This window comes from Chaetodon trifascialis, chromosome 14 (assembly GCF_039877785.1).
Source record: "Chaetodon trifascialis isolate fChaTrf1 chromosome 14, fChaTrf1.hap1, whole genome shotgun sequence".
NCBI lineage: Eukaryota > Metazoa > Chordata > Actinopteri > Chaetodontiformes > Chaetodontidae > Chaetodon > Chaetodon trifascialis.
Genome location: NC_092069.1, coordinates 3919221 through 3937506, shown reverse-complemented (window position 1 = coordinate 3937506; position 18286 = coordinate 3919221). Strand labels below are relative to the sequence as shown.

The window sequence follows — 18286 nt, the reverse complement described above, 5'->3', positions numbered from 1 at the left end:
TCAGTCAGCTTTGCGGAAGTCTTGTTTGAAGTGAATCCCCAAATCCTTGCAAAACTTGGAGTTCTTCACAGGCTTCCAGATGGTGTCTGAATGATGCGTCAGGGTGAACTGTCGTATGATCTGGCTCTGTTTCCCCTTTTCTCCCCGTCCAGGTGATGGACTCTGTGTTTTCCAATGATGAGGCCCACTGTGGTGCAGTCTTAGCCAAGATGCAGATGATTTCCTTGTGGATATCTTAATCATTCTTTTCCTTCAGTCCTTGTAGCTTTAGATTCCAGTGTTTTTTTTTACAATGCTCCAGCTCCAAAATTCTTTCCCTCACTTCACAGTTTTCATTGGCCAGGGAGAAAGCATCTTTTTCCAAAGCTTGGATTTTGACTTTACAGTGTGTTTATTTCTGCTGGATTCATCTCAACAGCTTTGGAGATATTAGCTACCATAATCAACTTATCGTGGAGCTCTGTGTGTCAATTTATTGATAGCTTCAATGACAGATAAGGTAGGTAGGTAGAGACGCTTACCTTGCTGGGTGGAGCCCAGAGACAAAGTAACAGAAACCATGACAATGTGTAAATACATTAATCCTGACTGTTGTTGTGTACTCTCCCTTCTATGATCTCCACCTCATGAAGATGTTTGAGAAACTCTGGATTTCTATGCATAATTGAAGCCATCAGTGTATTACCCTTAACACTGTTTCATCTTTCTTTACCTCTATCAGTTCTCTCCAGCAGCCACTCGACTCAGGACCTGGTCTCCTCCTTCACTAAAGTAAAAGTAACAGTAGCACAGTGTACAAATACGGTTGTTACACAAGTAACCGTCCTGCATTCAAAATTTAACTTCAGTAAAAGTACAAAAGTATCAGCATCAAAATATACTTACAGTACAAAAAGTACTCATTCTGCAGAATGGCCCATTTCAAAATAATATATATTACTATATTATATATTGAAGTATTTACCTAATTATAATTACTGATGTTTTCATGCATACATTAACGTTGCAGCTGGGCAGCTTGGGAACTTCACTCTGAGGATCATCTTATTGTGTCCATAATGTTATATCATCATTTATTGGTTGATTAGATTTTGTGTTATTGATCTGAATCTGCAAAATAACTGAAGTCATCAAATCAATGCAGTGCAGTAAAAAGTCCAATATTTGGCTCTGAAACGTAGTGTAGCAACAGAAAGCAGCAGAAAATAGAAATACTCAAGTAAAGTACAAGAACCCTCTTCCTAACAAAATCAAACACAGAAAGTGATTAATGCGGTCTCTGTGCTAAAAAAAAAAAAAAAAAAAAAAAAAAAAAAAGGCGCCATAAATACTGTACAAACAGGTTGGCAGCTCGGATTTGTTTGGAACTACTGAGAGCTGCGTGAACCACGTGACCGTGTGGCAACGAGCGCTGCAACCCTCTTTTTCACGGGCTCTGCCTAAAGACGGAGAGTGGAGAACCAACCCAACCAACGACCGCACGGAGTACGCAACTAACCAATCAGAAGCAGATTAGGGCGGGTCATGCCTTAGCCACGCTCGGGGAAAAAAACATGGCGTCTGGTGGTCTTTGTTTGGACAGGTTGATGTGTCTGCTACTGGAGTACTCGGATACTATCACAGCGGATTCTGGATATTTGACTTTTCATACGTCAGTGGGATTCTGCTCGTAGACTTTCCCCGCGTGTTGCTGGCTGCCATGACGACGTGAAGGCAGCAGTAGTTCAGCTGAAGACATTGTGTGACGGATGTGTTTTTGCCTCCTCTCTTGCTGTACGCTGGATGTTACAGTAGCTTGTAGCATCTCTCGTTCGCCGACTGCCTGGAACAGTTGGTAGCAGGTTCAATGCGGTTTTCTTCAACACGAGAATTCAGATCCAGATCGACGTCCTGCTGCTAGCGGGACAAGAAGGACCTGCTCACCCTGGACCTCATCAGACCCCTCTTATTCTGGGACAGGAAGGACCCAGCCACCCTGGACCACATCAAACCATGCTGGTACTGGGACAAGAAGGACCTGGCCCACACTCCATCACAGTCAGAGGGACTGGACCCCGCCACTGAGGCCCGGTACCGCCGAGAGGGGGCTCGGTTCATCTTTGATGTTGGCACGCGGCTCGGGCTGTATCCTTTTGGGGGAGACGTTAGCTAACCTGCTAGCTGCGGCACCGACACGACAGGTGCTGCGTGCTTCACGTTAGCATGCGGGACACAAAGCTCCCACTCTGAATGACAAATCGATGCTGTGTCCATGTCCATGGATGGTTCCTGCGGCTGCCCCGTGTTATGTTACAGAGTAGAGGATACATTATGCACATGTAGCCTTCAGTCCTTAGAGAAGAAACCTCGAAGAATGTATGATTTGACTGAATGTGACCAATCACAGTGAAGCAGTCAGTCAGTCAGTTGTACCGCAGCTCCTGCTCATCATCAGCAGTGAACCTGACCAGAGATAAACAGAGTCATGTTAAGTCTAGAGAGAGCTCTGGCTGAAGAGTTGTGCTGCTTGCAGGCTCTAATAATAAAGAGGAGAGGAGTGTTAGGGTGCTTTCACACCTGAAGTCACCCTGCATAATCAGCAACCATGTGGAAATCAAGGTCTGTGACTGATGGAAGTTTATGCGGCAGTTCACAGTTTTTCACCTGTTAATCAGGGAAAACACTTGACGAGCACATGTGTACACATAGCTACCAAATGATTTCACATGAATATATACAGGTCACCAGGGTTCATCTGACAGCATTCACACCAGCCCAAACGAACCACACTAACCTGGCAAACATACCAGGGGCCCTGTTACGACAGGTTACATGTGAACACACTCAGGCTCTATAGATCAGGGCGTCCTGTCTGAGGCTGGTTGATAAGTATCTGCTGTCCAGTGTTGAAATTCCCCTGTCAGTCTCCTTAACCTCTGTGGCTGCAGCCACTATGACACACTGGCTACTGGGATTGTTTACTTCCACCGCTTCTACATGTTCCACTCCTTCAAGCAATTTCCTCGATATGTAAGTATGTCAGGCTCAGGGATCTGTGTATGAAACTCAACAAAGCCAACCACAAGACATACGTTCAAATTAGAGCTTTCAGTATTTTGTATGTATTGGAAAGACTGGAGGGCGGCACAGTTGCACAGCAGGTGGTGCATGTGCCTCACAGTAAGAAGGTCGCCGGTTCAATCCCCAGGTCGGGCCTTTCTGTGCGAAGTTTGCATGTTCTTCCCGTGCATGCGTGGGTTCTCTCCGGGTACTCCGGCTTCCTCCCACAGACCAAAAACATGCTCATTAGGTTGATTGGTGACTCTAAAATTGTCCTTAGGTGTGAGTGTGAGCATGAATGGTTGTCTGTCTTGTATGTTGCCCTGGCGACTGGTTCAGGGTTTACCCTGCCTCTTGCCTGTTGACAGCTGGGATAGGAATAGAAATAATAAGGGATAGAAAGTGATGGTTGGTATGATGGATGAATGGATAGATAGAAGAACTGGACTTAACAGACAGACAGCAGACAGCACCACCTCAACTGACTCCTGGGATCTGTTTCATATTCTTTATGTGCTAAAATTTGAAGGATTATGCTTTGTTCCGGCAGCACGGTGGAGCAGCAGGAAGGTCGCTGGTTCAATCCCCAGGCGGGGTCTTTCTTCCTCCCACAGACCAAAAACATGCTCATTAGGTTAATTGGTGACTCAAAAATTGTCCTTAGGTGTGAGCCTGAGTGTGAATGGTTGTTTGTCTTGTGTGTTGCCCTGCGATCGGCTGGCGACCGGTCCAGGGTGTACCCCGTCTCTCGCCCGTTGACAGCTGGGATAGGCTCCAGCTGCAACCCCAAAAGGGATAGGCGGTATAGAAAAGGATGGATGGATGCTTTGTTCCTAACCTGGTTGACATGTCTGCAGGTGACAGGAGGATGCTGCCTTTTCCTCGCAGGCAAAGTGGAGGAAACTCCAAAGAAGTGCAAAGATATCATCAAGACGGCTCGCAGCCTGCTCAATGACATCCAGTTTGCACAGTTTGGAGATGATCCCAAGGTCTGTAGCACGAAATCCTTTCCCCAGGACATGACATGTGCTGTCTTTCTGAAAGCACAGGAATTATGTCAGGTAGAGACCAAGCAGTCAGAGAATAATACTGAAACTATTGTCATTGCCAGCCTTCAGTCTAGGCTTTTCTGGACCCAGTTTCTTGAGTTTTGCAGCATTTTGTGGGTGAAATTCTACAAGCCTGACATTTTTAAATGCCTCTTCCAAAACAACCTGTGAAGTTGTGAAGAGTGTCTTCATGTCACTGTCCACGGTGCTGGGAAAGCTTCTATTGGAGTGATCAATTTGAAATCACCTGTTATAATAATGACTTTTTTAACACAGATAAAAACATATAATTGAGACACCAAATGTTAAATAGTTTTGGCCTCAAAAGAAGAATAATGATGAGTGACATGATTGAAGCATGTATTTACTGTACTTCCTCGCAGAGGAGAACCTTTGATTTACCTTTGTTTTCCAGTCCAGAAAAGAAGAAGTGACTCGTAACTGGGCTCTGAATATTTTGGGAGCCTGTCTTTGTTTGGGCCCTCTGCAGTCCGCTCAGTGGTTAGATTGAAAGGTTTAAAGTGTGATTTGTTGGTCCATGGTATGTTCAGCTGATAGCCGTATCCATTTCCAACAGAGCTAACCCTCGACTAACCTTCTGTTTCTAGTTTCAGTTATAAGAGTAGCTTTGCTAAAGCAGCACAGCTGTTCATCTCAGCTTGTTCTAGACATTATTGTGCTCTCATCACTGAAACAGGAACCTGTTCCTATTTAAATCTGCACACTTTGGTTCAATTATGTTTCAGCTGGTGATTTCTTCTATTCTTATGTAACGGTTGCTCAGCAGCATCTTTGTACCTTTCAGCCTTTTGAATGGTCAGTCAGGTTGAACCATTGTCTCATGCTCAAGCTTTGATGCTCCCAGTGTTCAGGAGTAAAACATTCTGAATAACATGAACTACACATTTTTTACAAAAAGCATTAGTTGTCATGGTGAAAGCATAAAAGCACTGAAAACCATCAAACCCCTGGTTAGCATTGACTCCTTCAAATGATACATGTCTTAAGACACTCGTTGTCTCATGCTAGTGGCAGGAAGTGCTCATCAGTCTACAAACATTCACAGAAAGAGGTTTTAAATGAGATGTTTTGATGATGTTGATGATGTTTTGCCTGTAAAGTCGCGAGGAATAATCTTCTTCCCAACAGGAGGAGGTCATGGTGTTGGAGCGTATCCTGCTGCAGACCATCAAGTTTGACCTGCAGGTGGAGCATCCCTACCAGTTCCTGCTGCGCTACGCCAAGCAACTCAAAGGTGTCCCTGCTGGTCTTCTGCCTCTTCTGGACCAGACTTAGTTCTGACAGATACATTGAGAAAAGTGGTGATCAAACAAATCCACATGAGGCCTTTAACTGCAGCGTGCCTAAATCTGCGTCAGGACTGTTAATATTGAAACATGACAGAAACAAAACTGTCCACTGTCTTTCAGGTGACAAGAACAAGGTGCAGAAGCTGGTTCAGATGGCGTGGACCTTTGTGAATGACAGGTACGCTCAGAAAGCAGCATCATGTGCCTAAATCACAGTAAGAACATTTTGTGCCTAATAATCTGGCCCTCCGCAGCCTCTGCACCATGGTGGCCCTGCAGTGGGAGCCACAGATCATAGCGGTGGCTGTCATGTATCTGGCTGGACGTCTCTGTAAGTTCGACATCCAGGACTGGACCTCCAAGCAGTCGTCCCGGCGCTGGTGGGAGCAGTTTGTCCATGATGTGCCTGTGGAGGTGCTGGAAGGTAATGGAAGTACTGAATATGAGCTATTCTAACCTTTCAGCCTTTTCTCAGAGGCTTCGGAGAGGACCCCGGGTCGACAGGCGTGACGTGTTCTGTCCCCTCTCCTCAAATCCGTCCTCTTCACCCTGAAACTGTGACAGAACGTTCCAACTGAAGAGCAGTGACACTGAATAAACCCTGACAGTGTCAAAAAAAGACAGACATGATGAAAAATACCAGTGAAAAACACATCAAAAATATCCAAATGAAATATTTTTTAGCGTCTGTTCTTGTGTCCGTGCCAATACAAACGCAGCTTTTTTCCCGTTGTTTCAAAGACAAGGTTTCCTTTTTCAAAGGTCATGAACTCACACTCTGATTCTGACAAGATTTCACACAAATGTCTCATTGAATGAAATGATGAAGTGATGACATTTTATATCCAAAAGGTCAAAGGTCATCTTCACTGTGACATCATAATGTTGTGCAGAGACACTTCCCTGTCCATTATTTACACCATCACTCAGGAACGTTGTGACCATATTTCACATTTGGTCAGATACTGAGTTGGTGACACTAATCTTGGGTGTCCACCTTCAAACTCTGCTGATTGTTTAGATCTTCTGTGCTGTTGTTTTGAAGATGTGTGAAGCATCATGTTTTAGAGTTCGTAGTTTCTTTGCAGCAGCATCTATATTTAAATCATTGTAGTCCAGCACAAGCTCATTGGTTCAGCTGATATTGAGCTTCAGGTTATTGTTGTTGCACCATGTGATGAAGATCTCTGTCAGTCCTCTGTGCTCCTCTGGAAAAATAGTCTCTAAGTGAAGACAGCATGTTTCTACCTGGACATTATTCACTGGAGTCATGCATGTCAACATAGTGATGATTTCCAGTTCAACAAAAAATACACTTAAAGTCCCTCTGCAGTACATGTATTATGAGTCTGGACCCACACTGATATAAATGCATGAGGCCTGAGTCTGTCCTGTGCTCCTCTGTCACACAGATATCTGCCACCAGATCCTGGACTTGTATTCTCAGGCTAAGCAGCAGATGCCTGATGGAGGGATAGGAACAGGGGAAAACCCCCCACAGTCCTCCATCCTGTTACCATCAGTCCCACCACCAGCCAAGAAGGCGTCCCCTCAGACCAGCCCCAGACCAGCTCAGGTGAGTGGACCACATCTCCTCCTCTATTAGCATCTGTTTGATCCCATTTTATGCTTTAAATTCAAACTAGTTGTCTTTTTTTTCAGCCCTCTCCTAAAGATGACAGCAAGGCCATCAGTAAGCAAGACTCCTCCTCACTAGCAGATACCAAACACATTGAAGGACTCAGAGTTGTTTAAGCTCATTCATCGATATATTTGTCTTGTTTCTGTTTTCCAGAGCTCACAAATCTAGAACCTCCTCCACCTCCTCCTCCACCCCCTCCTCCCCCAGTCTCCATAAACCCAGGTCAGAGTCCTCTGCTCTTTGCTCCATCAGTTGTTCTCGCATTGTTAAGAAAGATTTGTCTTCAAAGTGACTGAAAAGTTGATTGCATTAATAACATTTTGCACCCATATTATTCACATTTACTTTTCAAATATTCCACGCTTAAAAAGGTGGTCATTTATTCCTTTTCCTGTCTCTGGTGATGAACCTACAGAGAATTCTCTGCAGCTCCTCCTCTCATGGGGCTTCAGATCGTCTGGCTGCATCTTTCGTGTTTTGGTTCAGTCCCTCAGCTCTCATAGTGTCATTTCCAGCAGCAGCAGGGAGCGGTTTGTAGAGAAGGACGTCTAAAAACCTGCTGTGCAAGACCTGCTCAGCAGCTAAACGCAGACCGACACAGGTGGAGGCTAGCTGGTGAACATAGTGCAGTATTTAGGAGTTGGTGGAGACCAGAATCGGAGCTAAAAGGGAGTGATTTTTGAGTGATATTGCTCTGTAAGTGCTGATGTGTAAATACTAAGAATAAAAAGTAATGATATGTCAGTGTCAGAAAAATGTATTGCAGGTTTAAAGTCTGAGGTTGTTATTTTAGATGTACTGAAATCATCATAGTGTTTTTGAAATAACCTTGTTTTGTCCACCTGACATTATCCTGGTAGGACTGCTATGTATGGTACATTTCCATACATGAGCGCCTACCGCGTTCAGCTAGATCTGCTCATAACAGAAACGATGTTACACATGCCAGAGCAGTCCTGGCAGGTCACCTAAAAGCCTCTGCACCAGAGGCCTTCGTCCTCAGCCCAGTGTAAACTAGCAGGCCATTCAGACACGCTGATACGTGATGAGCAGCGCTGTCCGGCTCAGCGGCGTCGGTCAAAACGTTTTGTTGGATCAACATTCACTGATTCTTTCTTTCGTCCCACAGAACACAGACCCCCATCCTCCTACCCACCAGCCCCAGATCTCCCCTCTAAACCACCCCCCCCACCTTTACCTCAATGCCCACCTCCACCACCTCCTCCGCCCAAGGACCTCCCCACCTCTAACTCCCTAGTGTCCAGCGAAGGCTACCAGAAGCTCCAGTCCATGATGAAGACAGAGGGCTCGTGTTACACCACTGTACCCCAGGCCTGTGCTCCACCACTGGGCTACCACCACTACCCCACAGGCACCACCTCCTACCACACGCCCCCGCTCTCAGCCTATAGCTACCTGCTTGCACCTCCACCCCCGTCAGTCATGGGGCTGGCTCCTAGTTTGAGTGGTGGGTACCCGCCACCATCGACAGTTGGACACAATCAGCTCCCCCCTCCGCTGCCACCCGGGATGCCTCCAGTCGGCGGGCTGAGTCGGGGCACGTGGATGAGATGAGCGCCACAAAGACGAGACGAGTTCAGATGAAATGTTTTCAAATAGTTCCAGTCTATCCAATCACCACATTAGGAAGCTTTAATGGTTTGAACCTTTTCATGTTTTAAGATAAACGCTGTGCCGGTGTTCTTCAGAGGGTCTTCAGCGTATGATGATGTGGCTCAGATGACTGTCTTCTTTCAGCGCTCTTCTTCTTTGAACAACATGTTGTCATATTGAAAGTAAACAGTATTCACATCTGTTCTATCTTCTGCTCGGAAAGTCTCCTTTATCGTCTCGTCCTGTTTATACATTGATAGGGACACTATTTTGGTGTTTAAGCGCGCACATGGAGTTTCATACCGTTCTCTTTTTATTGGCCTGTGAAAGAGATCGCAGCACTGTCATGGCAGCTTTTCTCACCATTGTTATGTTGTTGTTTTTTTCTGTGGAAAGTGCTTTTCATGTGAGAACAATCGGCAACACTGAACGGTTCAGTTCACAGAAATCTGTTTCCTTTGTCCATTTTTATTGAACTGGTTTTTAATGGCAGTTCTTTTGTTTTTTATTTCTTTGCTTTTATTTGTCAAGCAAGTCCTTTCAGGAACTTACGATAGGTCGAATGGAATAAAACCACCAAGAATAGAAGTGTGTTGATACTTGAATTCTTTTGATATTTTTTTTATGTATTTAATGTCATTAGATTACATTCTGTCATAGTAATCATTATATAATGCTCTTACAGTGGTCTCTAAAGATCACAGATCATTTATACATCATGCAGAGGTTGGATTGGTCCGTTCACAGGTTCCATTGTTGTCAGATGTAGTGCTCGTCACATGAGCTCATGAGGTAAACTTCAGCTGTCATCTACAAACTGGTTTAATGTGGTTACTGGTACATTGCATCTTGCGTGTTTGTGACACTGGTGTGTTGACCAAATCTGTCACAGACAGACATATTAACACCTGGCAGAGCATTCAAAACCTATTCTGTTCTAGTTTCAGCAAATAGGTGTATGGAGCACCACATTTGGCCATGATCTCACACACACAAGTTGAAAGCAATAGCAGGATAATAATTATTATTATTTTAATGCTGTTTACAGAAGGAGTGAGACCAATCACACGGTAGCTCCCCTCCAGTTTGAGTCACCATAAATCAATAAATACAACAAATCCTGAATGAGCCTGCTATAATACAATGCTTTCTCATACAGAATAAGAATTAAATATCTCACAAACACAAAATATAAGTTGCATAATCCATTAACTTTAAAGGCTGTAAGATTTTCAATTTGCAGATAATGAATTCACACTCACTGAAACACAGGTAGGCTGTCACATGGCTATCATTTGAACTCTGCTAGCACAGCCCATTAGCATCCAATACCTACAGGCATAATGTAGAAGCAGACAGATAACCTTGCACACCTCATTGGCCATGTTAAATCAAAGGCAGTTAGAAAGGAAACTTAAAGAGGCTCCACTTATTACAAATCATCATGAGCATTACTGTACAGCAACTGGACTTAGAGCAGCATCCTCTGAGAGGAGTGGAACAACAACAACAAGCCATGGAAATAGCCATGGGACAGGTCCTTTTAGACATGGTCTATATATTTTCTTAATTATGTTCATGTTGAATAACAAAAATGTTCCTTCATAAAAATGAATTATTCCTCTATTTAACTCAGAATGATGAAATATACATGACCTCTGACGCTCCACACACAGCTGGTTCATCACCACTAGGCCTGCAGCATTGCGCTCAAGTTCCACCATGTTCCCCCTTTTCATCAGATTTGAATGAAAGCTGGTGTGTATGTTCAGGAGATGCAGGATGTCTCCAGTGAGGACTGCTCAAAGGCATCTTGAGCTACAACTACTTCCACCAATCAACATGGTACTTCGGATTTTGATTAATACTTAATAAAGGCTTCAGTGAGTCTAAAGCCAATGATGGCCTGAACATATCCACCCAGATTTCAGACCTGCCTGCCCTGCCGGGTTTCCAAGGATTCTGCTGTATTTGACTCTCTCTCTCGTGCTGTCATCCTGTTGAAGTGTTTTCCCAGAAATCTTTTGAACCTTTTTAAACCAAAAACCTAATGATGTGAGATGGATGGAGTTTCTGCCAAAAAGGCTAAAAGTTTGTATGTCACTAAATGGAAGGAGGCTTACCTGATCAGCTTCTCTCAAAATCACAACTGAAGCATAATGAGAGAGTGGAGTGGACAAATCCTTCAGCAGTCTATACATAGATAAACCAAGTGCTGACTTTCTATGATGTCAGGATTTATACCAAAGATGAGTGAGAAAGAGAGAGAGAAAGAGAAAACATGAACAAACTGTTCAAACTGTCATTAGTTTAACCACCCTCAGTGGAATGATCGACTTCCTGGATGAAAAGCTGTAGTGTGGCTGCAGGTGTCCGCCTTCCCCAGCACGTCCCTCTGCACCGCCTTGACGGTGCTGTTCACCCCATCTTTCACATCAAAACCATTGGAGAAATTGTTGTGTTAGAGTGCAGTCTGTATCATAGAATTATTTATTTATTTATTTATTTATTTATTTATTTATTTATTTATTCATTTAGCCAACTGCTGTTTCCAGAGTCAAGAATGAGCTTTCAGTCTGAATATTTACTTTGCTTTGAGACATTGCTAAGAACTAACAAGTTGGAACACATTCTTTACAAAGAATATACAAGTTAGAAAAATGTGTATTAGGTGGAAGCAGTAAAGATATGAGTTGATAATAAACTAATGTTTGGCCTAATATTAATGTTACCACCCAGTGAATGCACTACTGTCACAGTACCTGCAGTCTAGCACACAGATAAATCATGCCACTTATGATCTGGCAGTGTGGACGTGACAGAGCTGAGTCTGTGTAGGAATGTCGTTTACAGGATAGAGATCCAACAGTAGCCCACCTCTATGAGTGACACCTGAGATCCAAACAGGCTGTCTGGGTGTGCAGTGTGGAGCCGATGAATGAGGCGTACCCAGCAGCTCTTGGTTGATAGCCAAATGAGCACCTGAAAGACCAAGAGGCAGTGACGAACGTGTTATGGGCATATTCAACCCAGGGAAGATGGGTGCTCCAGGAGCGAGGGTTGATGGAGGTCACACATTGTGATGCAGTCTCCATCTTCCGGTCTGGTCATTGAACTGATGATGGACTCCAGTCGAGAGGCTGATGTTAACATCAAAGGGCTGAGCAAAAGATTTCCTTACCTTGGATGTGAGCCGGGGTCCAGTCTGTGTCAGTGGGGAGAACATGCAGATGGACTGTTTGGTTAACAAGCAGGTCTGCAGTTTGTGTCACAACAATTCACATTACAACTGTTTTATTATCATGTTGTTTGTTACATCCTCTTTATTGTTGCTATCAAACTGAAATGGATCCTCAGGGAGAATCCTGAAGCTTGTCTATTAAACCTTCAGAGGCATCATTTGGGTTTATTTTTATTGACCAACTTATGGTGTAAGATCGCTTTCAAAAAGACGTGTCCATAATTAAAGTTTCGTTTTTGTAAAGTTAACAATTTGTGTGTCATAAAAGTTGTTTTCCACAAAATTCTGCTGTCACATACGTGAGTCTGTGAAATTGGGTTCGGGTTACGATTGTTTTTATATGAGTATGAGTCTAAAAGCTGTGAGTGCAAAGTCTTGAGAATACAACTCAGTTTTCTACGACTACGAAGTCTTCAGTGAGGATACGAGTTCAAGTTTACGGGTACGAGTCGAAAAGTACTGAAATGACGTCACTGAGGTCAGAGTCAAGTCGCAGGGGAAAGTAATCGATCGGCGAGTCCTCCAACTGCGCATGCCCCAGACGCAAACATGCAAGGCAACGCCACCAGCCCCGGAGAGACCTCACCACTGGCAAAGCTCTCAGGTCTCACCCATTGGGCGTGAGACACACGCATTTCAACCCATTCACATATCTTGTATTTCTCACAAAGAGAAATTACCAGGATAACGCCCACCAAGTTGCGCCACTTTTAAAGCAGTGGAACAGGTAGAGGAATTGTTGATGTGTCGGTCACGAACGAAACGGCTCGTAGAGCCGCTCTTTGAAGTGAACGATCGGAGCAGTCTCCTGCCTGGGAGCCGGAGCGGGAGCCACTTTGAGCAGGATGGGGAAGGGCGGGGTTACAGACACAGCGCGCGCGCACACACACTTGCTCACACACGCAGTAAGACATGCTGAATTGAATTAATATTTTTATTTGTACCAATTTATGTGTCATTTATCAGATCAGACCCCCGTCCCCCACCCCAACCCTCACTGCCGCTGCCAAAGCTCACTCTGAACTCAGTTCAAAACTTGAGAGCCCTGCACAGGTAACGTCAATAACAACGTGCATAGCCATTATTTATTTCATAAAATCGAACCTTTTTTATACAATATACATTTCTTGAACTCACATACTTATTGCTTTAACTTGCAAGTTAAAGATATTTACATGCCAATGAAGCTAGTTAGTGCTATCATTACTGGGATTAGAAGTGGGCCAGTGCTAATTAGTTAGCACTAAACAGCTATGAAACATATAAGGTTACCCCCCCAAAAATGCACTGTCCTCATAATTTTTGACCAGAGCATTAACAATCAAGCCAGATTTGGGATGAGTTAACGCAGTGTTTCTCAATTCCAGTCCTCAGGCCCCCCTGCCCTGCATGTTTCAGATGTTTCCTGCTTCAACACACCTATTCAAATGAGTGGCTCGTTATCAGGCCACTGCAGAGCTTGATGACGAGCCCATCATTTGAATCAGGTGTGGTGGAGGAGGAAACATCTAAAACATGCAGGGCAGGGGGGCCTGAGGACCGGAATTGAGAAACACTGAGTTAACGTGAACCAGTAACTTATTGTCTCAAGTTTATAATTTCACTCGTAAACCGTGCAATAAACAGGATGATTCATCATGTCCGGGTTTATTTCTCCATATCAACCTTCTCTGAGACATTTTCTCTTCAGTATCTAGTTATAAGGAGTATTATGAGTCTGTTTATACTGATATAGACTGACTTACATTTTGTAATAAAGTGAAATTCTTAATCAATATTAAGCTAATTATTTTTTTCATTTGAAAGAAGAATTTTAGCCCTTGGACAAATAGGCCTATAGCTGAGGACGCCTGTTGCCTCATGTTAAGTTAATAGGCTACAAAACATTATGAAGTGGAATGTTTATGGAGTGGAGGTTTATCTATCAGCTCCTAAATCACAGATACTGAGTGTGTCTCATTTTCTCTAGTTCAGTTTCTCCAACTTGTGGAAATGTAGTGAAGAATCGGTCTGAGTCAGAAAAGCATAGTGACTAACGGGCTGAGCCTTAGTTTAATGAATTGATTACATATTATTTTGTAATCACCAGTCGTTGTGGCCCTCTGACCTTGAATAAAAAGCAGATGCTGACCTTTGTGGAATAAGTTTGAGAATCCCAGCTTTCACAGCAGCAGCCATGTCATTTTCCTTGAATTATGTGCCTTGGTTCGTGTTTCCTATGAAAAGGCGAGGTAATGGAAGCAACCTAGAGGCTGACACCACCAACATGTGAAGAGTGTGATCATGGTATTATGATGGAGCCAGTGCAGAGGTAAAAATGAAGTCGAAGGATAAGGACACAAATTGTACTCACACTCAGTGATAATGAGCGTTAATAATTCAGAGAATTTTCTCCTTTTCTGAAAAACAGGCCACAGACTGTGACCTAATCCAAAAACCGGAAGGACAATATTATAAAAGGGAGGAGGCAGGAAGTAGAATTCAGCAAGAGGCCTGAGACCTGGACCAGCCAGCTGCATTCAGTAGGTTACTTTTTTTTTTAAAAAACTTTCCTTTCATACACTAACAATAAGTTCTCACTTTATCAGGCTGGTACCAGTCTGCATTGGATGTGAAGCATTAGGAGTGAGAGATGTTCTCGGGCAATAACCACATGCAGATAAGCAGATATAAATCAGACATTGATGGAACAAAGATATTTAGCATTTTACCCTCTAGTTTGATAGACTGACCCTTATTATGCTGATCCAAAGCCAATTTTAATTTGGAAGTCACACAAAACAGGCATTACTGACACACTCTGTATAGACATGATGTATTTATCTATTTTAATAACTGAACTGGAACCATAACCAAGTTGATCAATTCTCTTTACTTGCATGTATTTATTTATTTACAGCAGGTAGTGTGCGTGCCTGACAGCAAGAAGGTTCGATCCCCGGGTCGGGCAGGGCCTTTCTGTGCGAAGTTTGCATGTTCTTCCCGTGCATGCGTTGGTTCTCTCCGGGTACTCTGGCTTCCTCCCACAGACCAAAAACATGCTCATTAGGTTGATTGGTGACTCTAAAATTGTCCTTAGGTGTGAGTGTGAATGTGAATGGTTGTTTGTCTTGTGTGTTGCCCTGCGATCAGCTGGCGACCGCTTCAGGGTGTACCCCGCCTCTCGCCCGTTGACAGCTGGGATAGGCTCCAGCCCCCCCGCAACCCCGAAAAGGGATGGTCGGATATAGGCAATGGATGGATGGATGGATGGATGGATGGATGGATGGATGGATGGATGGATGGATGGATGGATGGATGGATGGATGGATGGATGGATGGATTGAAACAACTTTAAATGAAACCAAAGCAGATGTGGAATTCTGCAGTCTCCCCTCTGTTCTCCTTCTCTGCTCCTGTGTTTCCCCTCCTGTTGTCTCCTGTCTGTCTCTCCCTGTCTGTCTGGTCTGAGTCTGTGTTACTGCAGGGCATGGTCGACAGGTTGGGCTCAGCCTCCTCTTCAAGACTTACCTGCCTACACAGTATTTAAGCATCACCGTTTCAGCCGGTATCTGTAGACCTGTCTGCTTTGCTGCTTGATAACAACCAAACCACGAGAATCGTGAAGTACCTTGTGTTGTCTGCTACCTGCCTTCCTGACTAGCTTTTTCTCTCTGTGCCTGCTCCTCTCCTGTTGTCGTCCATGTACTGTCTGTCTGCTCTCACCGAAGAACCTGCACCTGTCTTAACTCAGACTCAGCACTGGACTCTGCCTCATCTGTGCTCCTCTCTTACATAAACCTTATCATTCATGAAACTTTCTTCTGCTTCCCTCTCTTCTGTTTGCGCCTGGTACTTTGGGTCCTGTAAACTCTGCTAAATAACACCAAATTGAAATTGTCAAGTCACTCTGGAAGTATTACATTGTCATTTTTGATCCACAGTTTAAACTGGACTGATTTGGGAACAGTCTGGTCTGATGTTTGGAGAGAGAGTGAGGCAGACCATGGACCTTGGCGTTGGGCTGGATGTGAGTCTATGGTTTGGATGGGCCACCCTGGGGCAGCATGGCCTCCTGCACTCCAAGGAAGAGCACCACTGACTGTCTTGATCATTCACTGCAGCAGCAGTGACCTGGGAAACATCAATGTCATGAAGCTTGTCACATCAGTGAAGCAGGACATTGAAACCATATCTTAAAATATAATAAACAAAACTGTCCTTGAGAGATGTTTGGGATTCTGGACAGTGTTTGACACGACATGAGAACTGTTGTTAAAGGCAGGGCCCGACTGAAGTCCTACATTTCATCCAGTGCCTGCTAATTATTTCATGGATTCATGATGAATTAAGATAAAACTGCATGGATACTAAATATGACAATATGTTTTGGTGACTAATTGAAAGATCTGCAAATGTAAACAAATCCTCCAGTGAATAACTGCATCATGCACCAAAACCCCCTCTGAGGCAGTGATGTAGGGGGACGTGTAAGCAGTAGATGACACATACGTGTTATACTGTGCATCACTCTAATCCAGGACTGTGAAGCTGCATTTCAGATGCATCTCAAAACTCTGCACATTAATATGTAACAAAGTAACTCATCAAAATTCTAATCGTCACAGTTGTTGTAGATGTTTAACCACTAAAATTAACAAAGTTGTAGCAAACTACTTTCATTACTTGTTTTTTTGCTGATATTTTCTGAGTGACACTCTTGAGGTATGTGCGCTGAGGCTGTCTGCTGTGACACTGAAGGGAAATTGTTCTTAATGACATTGTGTTATTTTGGTGCTCAGATGTCTTGAGAAGTCTATCCTTTGTTAAGTTGACTGATTATTCACACGACTGAAATGACAAAGCCTTCATTTTCAAAACCTACATTTTTCTCTGAATTACCATTTGCAAGCAGAAAATACTAAATGTCAAATCACATTCAAAAGAAGGTTACTTTTATTTTGTAATCTTTGTTACACACTCCTGCTGTAATGCCTAATATACTGTGTATATGTACTGCAAAGCAACACAGGGCTGACCTGACCGCAGTGATAATGATCAAAGTGTCACCATTTTCACAACAGCAACAGTTGTAATACTTTGTGTAATTTTAGGTTAATATACCTTCTCTTAAATTGCATCCTTGTTTCCCTTACTTGTGTCTTGGATGCATGGAGAGAAGCAAAGAGAAACCAAGCGAGGAGAGAAGAAATGTGGAAATATGATTTCAGAGAAATGAGGTGTCCTGTCCTCTGAAGCATCACACGAAGAGACTTTGGTTTGGCATAAGAGCGGATCACAGTCAGTTTGCATTTCCAGCTGTAGAGACCTTTAATGAATTTGCGTCTGTACATGTATGTGCTATACTAATACAAGTAAAGGCACGCAGTGATCAGAGCAGAGCAGCAGTGTTGTTACCTGTTTAACAAACACCTGAACATGAAGAACAACCTGCTTTCTGTGGTTTTATTCTCTGTACTGAGTCCTGCTCAGAGGCACAGGAACCATTCCTACGAGCAGAACGCCTTTCTGTTATTTACATCATTTGCATCTGGATTTATTGATATTCTGATTCTAAAATCATTACTTAATAACCCAGCATATGATTGTGTCCTTTGAACACTGATAATCATTTATTTTGTTATATTTCAGGGAAATTAAAATGATGTACCCATATCAAACCTGACGCTCATCAGACTCACATGTGAAAAATGATGTAAACAGTGTTTTGTGCTGACTGACAGACTCTCCTGCTCTCTGACTTTACACAGTAAAATGTCATGGTGGGAATAACAGATCATGAAAACAACAAATAATAAAACAAAATATCAAATTTGGGGCATGATACACTTAAATCTCTTATCCTTCTTCACTCTGGTACAAAACTCCAGTGATGTGATGTATCAGATCAGCCCGATCACAAGCAGCGTCCTCCTCAGAGCAGGAATCAGAGCTTTGTGACGGCCTTCATGATGGCAGACCAGAAAAACAAAGTTGCACATAAGAGATCTGAGATGAACTCGTGGACCACCAATGGCCACCATAAAGGACTACTACTTTAACAGCTTGTGTCATGCAACAACTTCACCAAAGCAAATTCCTCCTATGTGTAAAACCGTACTTGGCAATAAAGACTTTTCTGATTCTGATTCTGATGGACTGTTGAAATAATCCACAGCGTCCTTTTCTTCACTGTAAACAGAAGCTCCTGCAGAGGCAATTGGTCGCTGTGTGGATGCACTGGAGCACACCCCTCCACCATAATGCTTTCTTCTCAGTCTCCAAGTGGCACAGCTGAGTGGGGAAGGCATTGCATGAATGCTTCACTGCTTCTATGAAAACTTGAAACTTTCACTGAACTGAATGTGAAAACTTCTCACTTCAATTACAAAGCAAAGGCTTCAACACAAAT

The 18286-nt window shown here is 43.5% G+C and overlaps 1 protein-coding gene across 1 annotated transcript; it reads left to right on the top strand.

The window, feature by feature from the left end:
• The first annotated feature begins 1495 nt into the window (after positions 1 to 1495).
• Positions 1496 to 9468, top strand: LOC139342699 (cyclin-K-like). Its single transcript, XM_070979936.1, has 10 exons — positions 1496 to 2124; positions 2928 to 3009; positions 3897 to 4028; positions 5238 to 5343; positions 5519 to 5576; positions 5653 to 5822; positions 6811 to 6974; positions 7061 to 7091; positions 7194 to 7262; positions 8170 to 9468. Exons 2-10 carry the CDS (start codon positions 2977 to 2979, stop codon positions 8613 to 8615), a joined length of 1209 nt encoding a protein of 402 aa, XP_070836037.1. The 5' UTR covers positions 1496 to 2124; positions 2928 to 2976; the 3' UTR covers positions 8616 to 9468.
• The last annotated feature ends 8818 nt before the right edge of the window (positions 9469 to 18286 follow it).

Bases quoted from the DNA above. Each gene is read 5' to 3' on its own strand.
- LOC139342699 (XM_070979936.1), top strand. From the start codon at position 2,977: ATGTTCCACTCCTTCAAGCAATTTCCTCGATAT. The intron at 4,029-5,237 runs GTCTGTAGCACG...TCTTCCCAACAG, and splicing joins AGTTTGGAGATGATCCCAAG to GAGGAGGTCATGGTGTTGGA. The intron at 5,823-6,810 runs GTAATGGAAGTA...TCTGTCACACAG, and splicing joins GCCTGTGGAGGTGCTGGAAG to ATATCTGCCACCAGATCCTG.